At 32.9% G+C, this 13,392-nt stretch overlaps 1 protein-coding gene across 2 annotated transcripts in view; it reads right to left on the bottom strand.

The window, feature by feature from the left end:
* Positions 1-9,168: 9,168 nt before the first annotated feature.
* Positions 9,169-13,392, bottom strand: part of LOC137644954 (uncharacterized) — a 376,735-nt gene continuing 372,511 nt past the window's right edge. For both annotated transcript variants that reach the window (XR_011045240.1, XM_068377830.1), the window contains one exon: positions 9,169-9,307. Coding sequence is in view for 1 of the 2 variants with exons in the window: in XM_068377830.1 (XP_068233931.1) it covers positions 9,240-9,307 (68 nt within the window). In the remaining variant the exon portion in view is untranslated. The remainder of the gene's footprint in view (positions 9,308-13,392) is intronic.

The following is a 13,392-nucleotide window of genomic DNA, read 5'->3' on the forward strand; positions in this document are numbered from 1 at the left end:
GAAGGTCATTAAAACCTATTTGTTTGTTTTTGCTGACCGTGCGTGTGGTAGCCGAGATAACCCTCTCTCGAGTTACGTAAGTAAAGGTCCCTTTAGGAACACAGCGTCTGACACAATTATATCAATATACACATGCACACACGGAAATACACGAGCCCAACACGTAAATGTGCACACGCCATTTTGGCTAACGACTTTGCTGTAAACAAGCCCCAGGGTCTGTAACATGCACATGAAATCACTATCGGAAAAATATCAAATTATGCACAGGTATAACTGCAAATGAGTTCATTATGCACGTGCCCACTAGCTCTGAAAAGTGTGGCCTGTGTCCTTTTTAGTGCGGTCTTAGAATCTTTCAACGTACGCTTGTTTTAACTTGGAACATTGGTGCAATTTTGACCCAATTAGTCCTGCAACTTCTCCGTTACAATGGTTTCTTACCTCGTGCAATCCTATCTAAAATAGAGTCACACTCACTGCACTTGGGGACTGTTTCGTGAGATGTGCACATGAAAAATAAAATCCATGGGTAAATCTTCTATGATCAATTTGCAATCTTGTTAAAATTTCTTCTCTGACTTGAGGATTCCAATGGTGAGACCATTCGTTTTATTAGTTTCAATTTATTATTTTATGACTCATTATTCCAAATATTTTTCCATTTTGTTACCATATCCAATATCCTTCTGGACCAGGTCTCAAGGCTTGCACGATTATTCAAGTCTTACGACGGTCACAACATGGACGTGGGTGAAAGGTATTTGCAGCGGACATGATGATCAATAAAAACCTTAGGTAATGAGACAAATTAAGATTATAATTTCCGTGCCAATTTCCAGAATATTAAGATAAGCCTTCGTTGATAAAGCCCTTAAACCAAAAATAATAGGAATACTTTGAGCGAATCCATGCAAGTCTTCATAAACGCAAAGCTAAAGAGTTATCAAAAATTATTTTGAATAACGTAGAACTGCTGTCCCTATCATTATTATTACTAACCAGGTTAGAACCATAATTTGAAAAGCAGAATGCATATGCCAAAGGTCTATAACAAAGAAAGCAGCCCAGAACGAAAGGGAAATTGAGAAGTAACGAATAAATTATGAGAAAAAAAAATCTTTTATAAAATACTATATCGTGATTGGTAACGACATTAAAGTGATAAGTAATAGAGGATAGTCTGAAAAGGTCTGAAGGCAAAGGATAAACGATGGTACCAGAAATTGATATCTTAATCGGGGATAAGGAATTTAATAAACGGCAATATTTTGACCAACAAATTAAGATGAGAGTCAGGAGCACAAGGCCAGAGAAGATAACAATATTCAAAACCTGGCAGAATGAAAGAATTATAAAATTTCCTGAGGATACATCGATCATTGAATATCCTAAAAGAATTTCTCAATAAATCGGGTTTTTATGTAGTTGGAGAAAAAAATAGCAGACAAGATATGTTTCTCTAAAGTAAATTTTCAATCATAATCGCACCTAAAATCTTAAATGAGTTACATACAATCAAAGAGACATTATCAATAAAAAGATCTGGATGTTGAGGAGCCACTGTCCTCGACCTACTTACACTCATACTATGAGTTTTGTTAGGGTTCAACTTCATGCTCCTTAATTTGCAGCATGCACTAATTTCAACTTCATCTCTAATGAAGGATTCAGAAACTACAGGTCTACGTTCAGGTAACGAAAGTGTTGCAAAGAGAGTGCTGTCATCTGAATATGCAACAAGGTTATTTTCGAGGCCAAAACATATATGCACAAATATGGAATGTAATGGGACGAGAACAATTCCCATAGAAACGCCAGATAATACATTCATGTCTATATTCCTTATGGGGCCAATCAACAAGTACTCGAATTTGAAAACAAGGGCCTCATGATTAACGCAGTCATAGGCAGTACAAAACTCAACGCCAATCATACGCTCCTGACCACAATCAAGGGATTTCTGTACAGAATTAGAAATTGTAAGAGGTGCATCACATGCTCCAAGGAATTTGCGAAAGCCAAACTGCAAACTAGAGACCAAATTATTACAATTCGCTTATCTTGACCCTTTACCCAAAGGCGTTCAAAGTTTTTCAGATAATATGGGAGTTATAAAAATTGTGCGGTAATCAGCAGAGCTAGAGTTACCACAAACACATAAACACATTTGCCTGATGAAATAACAATTAGCACTTCTTCAAATAAAAAAAAAAAAACTCTTCTTTCTAACTTGCAATCTAAGACAACTTACGAGCGACGAAATCAGCCGTCTTTATAAAAAGAAAGAAAAAACTTTTAGATCTATACCATAAGCACAGATGTCCAGTTAAAGATTTAACGGGACGAAAAGCTAAGCTAACTAGTTTAGCTTTAGAAAAAACTGTAATGAGGGAGATCGAGCCTGTCACTGCTCTGCTTACTGTCAAGCACATCAGCCAAAAGGGTTGACTTTTCCTTATGACAATGAGTGACAGAGCCATCTGGTATATGCAAATGAGAGACTGTTTAGTCTACACAAGAGTGCACCCCACCAATCATGTTCCTGGTTTCTTTAATGGTCAAATCATATTCCTTTTTATATAAAACATTAACAGAGGAACGCTTCTTAGCTGAGTATTGTTATTCGAAGTTTGAATTTGATCTTTTACATTTCCAAAGATGATAATTCTTCTGTTTCTCCAAATAAACATGTCTGCAATCATCGATAACCAGAATTAGTCTTAGATTCGGTGTTTTATCACAAAAGATGGAATACGCCTATCAATTATGTTGACCAAATTTTCAGGTTCAAACCCTTTATACAATTAAAGCCAATAAAACTCAAAAGATCACTCAAAATGCCACTTCAATATACTTGATATTTTAAACATAACTTACAAGAATATGACACATTAGGAACAGGCTTCTCAGTCTTAATTGACTTTGAACTGATCAATTCAAGTTTGCTCACATTACAGCCTGAAAAAACATATATCAAATGAAATAAGTGTCAGGGGAGAAAATAAAGTGTAAATGGCATACTTTTGCCCCTTTATACACATTGAAAGAAAGATTGTTTACGCATACGTTATATGAAGAATTTTGTCACATAATCATAAGCATTGCTAACCTACCAAACCCATTCGTTCTTTAAGCTGAATAGAATTTAGTAACACGATAGAGGTATGACTGAATACTTATCAGCAGGAGAAGAATTTGTTAATGCTTGCTAGAAATAGAAATAAATATTCATACACATGAAAACAGTTTCAAAATGGAATCATGTCTTTAAATGCTAAAAGTCCAATTCCCTTTAAAGCATTCCATTAACCCTAGAGAGCCAAAAGGAAAAGAAAAAAAAAACTATAACACATCAGGATTTTGCAGAACCGGTTCCAGATACTGGCACACGTCCATTATACACCCTTCGACAAGTGTCAATTCGGATGATGGTTTTTGCCCGTCACTCACTGATAGGTTTCTGACAGGTGAATCAGCTGCCATTTACGCCTATTCACTTTTGACAAGCACGAAGCTTTCAAATGGAGGGGCAGATGTTACCTGCCTAGCATTTGCTAATTAACTTCCGGACAATCAGCTACCCGCTGTCGAGTATCTATACCAACACTGACTTCAGGTTACTAAATCGCCGTTTGAAAATATTTCCAAAGTTACTCTTTTAATTCCGTTATTATAAATAAGAATGCTCTAGACCTCAATTAATGTTTAAGCTTTCATATCAGGATCGTTCACTAAGAAAACAAGGGAGAAAATCACGATTTCTAAATTTCATAAAATATCTATACTCCATCAACACAATCATATTTCTTTTTTTACCCCTCTTGCTTTTAAGATATTGAACATATTAAAGTAATAAACTCCGCCGACGAAACACGAACATCCCCAGGCTCTCACTAATGGTTTGTCGCCGTGCACGTTAAAGACGTTACTGGATTGCCTGCGACAGCTGGCCAGGTCACGACACATTTGATATGAGGACTCCTGAACTATTAATTACGGCTATCCGTCACAAGACAGTGCATATTTGGCCTATTTGGGCAGTTGGTGCAGAAATACATTTATGAAGACCTCAACTGAGAAAGGCGAACTTATCAATCATTTTGATGTATTTGAAGCACGGAGGCAGTCGGTTCCCTTTCTTTTAGTTTTTCATACCAGAGTTCTTCATAGTCTGTTGTCTACAGACTCCTGCATACATTAATAATTTCTAAGTCATATGTTTTACCATTATTTTTATTCTTTCTCCTCGACTAGAAAAGCCAACTAGTGTGTCACACATTAATAGGATGAATGCAGCAACACTTGGGTCTATCACTAAAAAAAAACAGATAGAATTTTGTTCTAAAAGTGGGAAGGTTGTACCACCTATGAAATATAAAGCAAAGAAAATTCAAAAGAACACTGATTCATTCCAAGAAAAAGAAAACCATGAAATAATAAATTTCAAAAAGAGAGAGTGAAGTGACCCTTCAATAGCAAATGGCGACCTACGCAATTAGATAAAAAAAAATAATTCTTCAGACATAACAGTTACCCCCAAAGTTTTCCAGATGAAAAAGAAAAGTCGAATCCAGAGCAGGAATTGATGACAAAACACATTTTTAGAATTAGTGTAGAAACCAAGGATGCAAAATGACAAAAATAAAATTCAATGAAAAACCAAAGTCAAGTATTCCGAAAAGGAAGGCAATGGGTGCATTATTTGAAATCATTGAAAAGAGCATGGACTACGATGAAGATGAACTAAGATTATGATAAAAGTCGGTGATGGAGAAAATGAGTCTAAAAAAAAATCATATCTTAGACGAAAACAACTATAATTGTGGAATGAAGCTGATAACGTGTGATTAGTACTAAATATATAGTCAAATGAATTGCCAGAAAAGTCTGGAAGGAGAAGGAATAAAAGCAATGTCACAAGAGCATAATTTTAGCATCTTTCAATACATCTTGCCTTCATAATTTCAAGTATGTACTAAATAACAGCCTAATTTGATTTCATAAATTTGGGTCGTATATTAAACAAAGCGGAGTTAATAATAAAGACGTTTCCTAAATTATTCGAAACGGCATAAAAAAATCCTGGCAATCTGAAGTAAAATTTGGAAGCCTAAAGCTATAAGATATAAGAAAATTTGCTCGGTTAACACCGCCTTGAAGCATTAAGCAAACCATTCAATAACCAACCAATCGCCCCACAATTTAATATATAAACAAGGACTTTAAACAGCAACCCCCCCCCCCAACCCCCACCCCCGCTTTGCCTCATATCCCTGAGAGTCGACATCAAACGGGACAACATCTAAGGTTTTCTGAATGTTCCGAAAAAAGACTGGACAAATAGAAGAGATTATTATTCTTTCAATATGGGACAGTACAAATTTGGCAGGTGTATTATCTATTTGTTCGCGTGAGTCATATAAAGGAATAAGACCTGGATTATGTGGTACACAATAAATGAGCCAAACAGAGAGCCAAGGAAAGAAGCAGGGATTAACTGCAAAAAGAGCAATTTTTGCTAAGAAGAAGCAGCCCACAAAATATCACTATGAACTATAATCGCTAAATTCTGATGCATTTGAAAATTAAGTGGTAACTGATTAACCTAAAAGAGAATTTTCATCCTATTATTTTGAAAGGCTGTAGTTGTAATCCTTGTATAAAAAGTAAGCTTTTAGAAGAAAAAAAATCACCTTTATTCCCAATTCACAGTGACACTCGTGTAAAGTGATGTTGAAGAAATTAATTCTGATTTGATAATGCTTATTAACGACTCTTAGCGAGAAAAGAGAAAACAAATCTAAATATAATTATCAATCTATTCTGAAGAAGTGTTTTAATTCTTTCATTCTACCTTGTTTCGAGTACTGTTCTCCTGCCTGGTCTTCAGCCGCTGATTCTCATCTTAATTTGTTGGACAGAATCTTACGGTCTATTAAATTTCTTATTCCTGATCTAGATATTAATCTTTGGCACCGTCGTTCAATTAGTTCATTATGCATGTTGCATAAGATTTTTCATAACTCTGACCATCCTTTACATTCAGATCTCCCTGGACAATTCTATCATGATCGTAATACTAGGCAGGCAGTTAATTCTAAGAGCCAGGCCTTCTCCATCATGAGGCTCAATACTACACAGTATTCTAGAAGTTTTATTCCAGCTGTTACCAAGTTGTGGAATGATCTTCCTAATAGGGTAGTTGAATCAGTAGAACTTCAAAAGTTCAAAGTTGGAGGAAATGTTTTTATGTTGACCAGGGTGACACGAGTCTTTTTATTGTTTATATATGACATATCTGCTTTTGACGTTGTTAATAGTTTATATAGGACATATATGTTTTGACGCTGTTACTGTTTTTAGAATGATATATTGTTAATTTATTCTCATAATTTATCTATTTCCTTATTTCCTTTCCTCACTGGGCTATTTTTCCCTGTTGGAGCCCTTGGGCTTATAGCATCTTCCTTTCCCAACTAGGGTTGTAGCTTGGCTAGTAATAATAATAATATACTTTTAGTGAACCCGATAGCATACCATGAATAAAATGTATATATAACAATATTTTATCTATGTTTAAGTAATGAGGTCAAAAATTGTAAAATACTGAAATCAGAATTTGAGGCATCGACAAAATATTTCATCTGGTCCAAAACACCGAAAAAAATATGAGTTATAAAAAAATAAAACCGTCTAAAGAGATAAGGCTCACAAGCAAATGGCATAACTAATAAATGGTATATTCAAATGCTCGATGGTATTCAAACGTAAAACCTAAGTGGTCATGGTTTTAGATATAACCATTGGACTCGAATTATAAATGACAGGGTTACCTTCTTAATTCAATATCTACAGAGGTCATTTCTTTTTTAATTTATTTCTAAATAATTCACACTGGTGGCTTGTTGCAAAGATACTCTTGAAATTCCGAAACCAGCGTTAAATACAAAAAAATAAATAAATAAACAAACAAAAAAATAAATAGATAAATAATCTACTAATACACATTTTCTCCACATACTTCCTTGCTTCACGGAAGGCACTCTAGCCAACATAATTTATAAATCCATCATCCTCCCAACAAATCCCATAAATTTCAGTCATATATTTGGGCTTTTGTTTTTGGTAAAAATCTCATCAAAAATGAATTAATGATTATGGGTTGAAGCAAGTAAAGTTGGTTTTTGGCATTAGTCAAACAGTTTAACAACTCAATTTTCCTGAAGCATTTGCGAATTTTATGAGTTCTGCTCTTTTTGCATACAGATATGACTTTATACATATCTACACCAGTTTCTTATGCTCAATGCAAAGGAGTCCCAAGCATGATAGCTTTCATCGTTTATTTTCTGTAATCCTAAATTCTTTAACCTTTAAATCTTGAATTCTTTAATAAAACTTTAAATCATACTTTTTCTTTTAATGAAAAATAGTTTATTACAGCTACACATGCAAAACAAAAGTATATTTCAACTCTCTATGGAGGATTTTCACTTAAATTATCATTAATTTCGTAGCTGTTGAAACACAACGGAAAAACAGGTTTGTAATGAATAAAATAACAATAAAAAACCTTCCCTACCTCACAAACTCTTCGTATAGAACAAATAAGCCACATAAGTAGAAATGCCAACTTCCTTAAAATTCGGCTCCACTTACTACTACAATATATTCTGCCAATTCTCAGGGGTTTCCTGGATATCATGCCTTCCTAATTCTCTTCACGTCTCTCTTAGCTCCTCCCTCCATTTGTTTTCCAATTTTGCATTTTTGACTCCTTCCTTAAAATATATTGTTTGCCTAATTATGCAATTCTACAAACTATTCTCTTTCAGCCTCTGCATATAACCACCTCAAAACACATATTTATATCTTCAAATAGGTTGACCCTGTCAACTCAAATCATTAATTCCACGGTTTCCTATTCTATAAATAATAAGCAGATAATATATTTTACTTGATCCCAGCTTTTTTTTACCATACCAACACGCTCACCTTGAAGAGAGCGTATTTTTTTTTTTCTCAGCGTTATTGGTTCGTGTGTTAAGGGATATCTTTATTATTATTATTATTATTATTATTATTATTATTATTATTATTATTATTATTATTATTATTATTATTATTATTATTATTATTATTATTATTATTATTATTATTATTATTATTATTACTTGCAAAGATATAACCGTATTTGGAAAAGCTGGATGCTATAAGCCCAAGCTAAACATTCATAGCGTCTCATTCCCTTCATATTTTCCACATCTATGATATTTGCTCCTAAATATCATAATTAAATGTTGCCTTCTGGGTATATATTACCCTCATATCATTAGTATCACTCAATATTATCAATTAGCAAAATATACTACACACACATTCATGCTGCTACATGCCATCACCAACGTCATTCTACACTAACTTCTCCCACTTTTCACTCAATTCCTCTGATTTTTTACATGAATAAATAATATTGAGGAAGGATGGTAATACAACTACTTTTCCTCTCAACTCCAAACTCATCACTGGCTGTCTAGAAACTTTCTATACGAAGCACTCTCAACACAATTAACTAAGGATCACTCCCGAATTCTTATCTATAGCATCACTTCTTCAACCAATCCATATCATACTTACATCAATTTCATTTTTTCCTTAGCACTGGGTATATGAAGGCCATTTTTAATTCCAACTTTCAACTCCAAGGGAATTCTAATGATTATTTAATTACATACATCAAAAGCCTTGACCTTTCCCCCAAACCTTTATCTAGGGGCTCGTTATCTTATTCATAAATCTTTTTATTTATCTTCCATTTGCACACCAATCAATATTTTTCCGATGTCATTCATACGTTTTCTCCTAACACCTTTCCTCCATTACACCTCTTGGCTATAGCTTGCAATAACTTGATTATCAAATTATCACAATAAAAAGTTCTTCAGTTATTATTCATTTGAATCCTTAAAAGCTTTAACAACCTTACAAAGATATTTACTCAAGCTTTTTAATATTGGGATTGCTACAAAGGTTCATTTAGCAAACGTAGGCCTTACCTATAAGTCTCAAATTCTTCCGGAAAAGATAAAGGAAAAGGAATCATCAAATAACAAAAACCGTTAAAACTGAACAAGAAAACGAAGGAATTGAAATAAGTTTGTTGCATGAATTATAAAGAAGGAAATTATTATCAATAAAAGCGTTTATGTTTTTTAACTTTGATATCTGTGAAAATCTTAAAAAACACATGATGTTGGAAGAGGTGGCTTAATGGGTCTTCGAACTTTGACTGCATGAAAGATGGCTGGAATAAGAATAGGTCCGTTTAGAGGTTAGCGTCATAGACTATACGAAAGGTCTTTGATTAACCTCTATTAATATGTAAACTATATAAATAATCAAGATATAAAAATCACGAGCCAAATAAATACATTTCTTTTACTTTACTCAGGTAATAATTCTTTGGTGCAAGTGAAGGAATATTTGTGTGATTACCTTGACATTTTACTTTGATACACAGTAGATGATTTACCATTCTTCCATTACTACTGTAATAAAAAACCCCGTTTCAGTTAACCGACCATGAATTAAAAGAATTAATTAGAATCTCTTTTTTTCATCAAGTAATAAAAATAATTTTATAATCCATTAACTGAAAGATACTGTACCTACCGTAGTTAAAAGAGTATTCATACTTTTTATGAACAGTATTAAAAGGAACAGTTTTTTATGGTGTCTTTAACATTAAACAAGACTAAAATTTATGACAACTATCATAATGTGAAAAATGCAAATGAAAACCTGAAAGCAAATTACAGTGAATATATGTCACTAAAAGAATAAGAACATTGAAATTAAATCCGACAATAGGGAAGATATTATGGTCAAATAATTCATTAGATCAATCAAATTCGTAACAAAAGAGGCAACGTTACTTATCAACATTCTGAAACCGATTGATAGTCCATATTACAAATCATAAAAAAGGTAGACTTTAGAAAAAGAAAAGTTACCTTACACCTTTTTTTCGTCATATTCGACAATGAACCATTTTTTTTTTTTTCCAAACCTACCAATTGAAGTACTAAAGTCTCCCTGTCATCTTTGTGGATTTCAGCAAATCTCAAACTAATTATTAATAGCAGTAATTCCGATACCCAAAAAAAATCTAATATCTTCATGCTTAATATCTCCATAAACAGTTTTAACACAATTCTATTTATCATTCGAATTCTCTTTTGATTATTAAAAAAAAATGAATCCTAATTTTCTTTACCGCAAGGTAGCGTTTGGATTAGTTTCTATGCATAATATTTTGGTTATATGTTCCAATAATCCATGAAAATTAATCTGACATTTAGTAACGATGCTAATGATAATCATTCTTGATGCCGTAAACAACAAAACCTTCCACAATCATTTAGATTAATACATACATACATACATACATCCATACATACAAACATATACATACACACACACACACGCACACACACATATATATATATATATATAATATATATATATATATATATATATATATATATATATATATATATATATATGTATGTATGTATATACGCACGCACACACACACACACACACACACACACACACACACACATATATATATATATATATATATATATATATATATATATATATATACATATATATATACATACATACATACATACATACATACACACCAAAAACTACAGACATATATACACGGTATAAGTATGATCTTTCTCGTACTGTACAGCTAAATTTCAGCAACCCTTAACCACTGGGTCAGTTTTAAAAAGCAATGTGATTTACAATCGTATGTACAGTCTGTTTTACTCCTTTTTGTGGCAAACAAGAAAGAAAAGCTAGAATATAAAGATACGGCACATCTATCTTTATCTAAACACGTATTTTCATTGTCAATTTTTATTTAAAACATTTCCAGCTAAGGTTCATCGGATTGGTAATACATTTCAGTCTGAGGTAATAATTTTTATCTTATTCCAGACACTCCACAAAACTTGACCTCTTCTATATAAATACAGTTAGTATGCCTATCAAAATAGCGACAAAAATTCAATAAAATCACTATACTAACACCAAAACAAAGGTCTCTATGAAATACATCTTTCAGAAATCAGCCATAAAAAACAATATTATAAGTTTATATACCGAAAATAAAAAAATACATCACTTGTCTACTTACAGTATAGTCAAGTGGTAAGTTTTGCAAGCAAAACGCATACTTATTTATGATAACAATAACATATAGCTTTTTATAGTGTATAGGTAACGAAACCAGTACACCAAAAACCCTAACTGAACAGGTGATAAAAAAAAAAAAAACAGCTATCATTTTTATGGATACCAAAACTAGAGAACAATTACCCTATACTTTGAAAACAACAAAACATTACAACATCCCTACATATATGGCCCAGGACCAGTGGGTCCTGATGTGGCTATAAACAAAGAACAAACTCGCCAAGCCTCTGCTAAAACAAACTTGGAATCCATCTCAAAAGAAGTGCCTGGAAACAATCTTTAAAACCTGGTGGAAAAAAAAAACCAGCAAACGAATCCAAACTGAAATAAATGATAAAAAAAAAAATCAGACACCCACCACTCACAAAAACTAAACACCGAAGAATTCCGGCAAAAGGCAGGAGGAAGTATCAATTACACGGGGCAATTAACAGAAAAGGTTAGTCATAAAACTCAACTACTTCATTACTACATATTGCTAAGTTAGTCATCGCTTCGTGTGACAAAGAAGAAAAAGTGATCTGGCACTTACTGATACTTCCACATTTTACCCTCTGGACTTTCCTACCTTGACACTTTTTTTTTTTTTTTTTTTTTTTTTTTTTTTTTTTTTTTTGCATTGAAACATTTGTGACAAAGGTATATAGCCATTTCCTGCAGATCGCAATTTCGTATCAAAACCACTTAGCCTATACCAAGTATGTTTTTGCGTGAACGCAAGTATGTACACAAAAATCGGTATGCTCATACATACATAATACATATAGAGAAATGTGCAAAAACTACTAGGAAAAATTAAAATACTTGGTAAATCCTAACCGATTTCTTGCATGATAAAATCACGTGTTACAGTGAGTTTTACGTAAGTAGGCACACACATTATTTATATACACATGAAAATTATATATATATATATATATATATATATATATATATATATATATATATATATATATATATATATATATATATATATTACCATCAAATATCACTAGTCCACTGCAGGACAAAGGCCTCAGAACATATCCTTCCACTTGCGTCTGTTTATGGTCTTTCTATGCCAGTCAACACCAGTATACTTTCTTAGTTCGTCAATGCATCGTCTTCTCTTCATTCCCCTACTTCTTTTACTTTCTCTAGGGACCCAATCTATTAATGTTAATATCCATCTGGTGTCTGTCATTATCATTATATGTCCTTCCCATGTCCATTTATTTGCCTTACATGTTAGAATATCCTCTACTTAAGTTTGCTCTCGTATCCACGCTGCTCTTTTTCTATCTTTTATAGATATTCCCATCATTATTCTTTCCGTAGCTCTTTGAGTTGTAACTAGCTTATGTTCTAAAGATTTAGTAAGGCTCCAAGTTTCTGATGCATAAGTTAATACTGGTAGCACCATCTCATTGAATACTTTTCTTTTTAGCGAAAGTGGCATTTTACATTTTATAATCTCATTTTGTTTACCGAATGCTCTTCATCCCATGACTTTCCTTCTTTTAATTTCGGTCTAGTGTCCTGGGGAAACACTTCCTGTCTGTCCTAAGTACGTATATTCATTAAAAATCTCTAGAGGTTCGTCCAAAGCTCTTATTTGTTGTATCGCTGCATCTACATTGAACATTATGTTAGTTTTATTCTTATTTATTTTCAAACCCGCATTTCTGCTTTCTCTATTCAAATCTTCTATCATCTTTTGTAATTCCTCCTATGATTCACTAATCATAACTAAATCATATACAAAACTAAAGTTAAGGTATTCCCCATTAATATCAATTCCTATATTTTCCCAATCTAAATTCATAAAAAAAAAAAAAAAATTCTTCTAGGCATGCTGTGATTAATTCACGACTGATGGGTCTCCCTGTCTAACTCCTTTCTCAATCGAAATTTTTTCAATATCTTTATGTAGTTTTAGGATTGCTGTACTTCCTGTATAGATATCTTCAAGTGTTCTAACATAAGACTCTTCTACTCCTCGTTTTTTTGAAGAGTTTCATGACTGCTGAGGATTTTACAGAATCAAAAGCTTTTTCAATCAGCTAGTAATTACACGCATATGGTCAGTCGTTGAATACCTACCTCTAAAGACTGCCTGATCTCTTGGTTGATTAG

This window comes from Palaemon carinicauda, chromosome 8, assembly GCF_036898095.1.
Source record: "Palaemon carinicauda isolate YSFRI2023 chromosome 8, ASM3689809v2, whole genome shotgun sequence".
Lineage (NCBI taxonomy): Eukaryota > Metazoa > Arthropoda > Malacostraca > Decapoda > Palaemonidae > Palaemon > Palaemon carinicauda.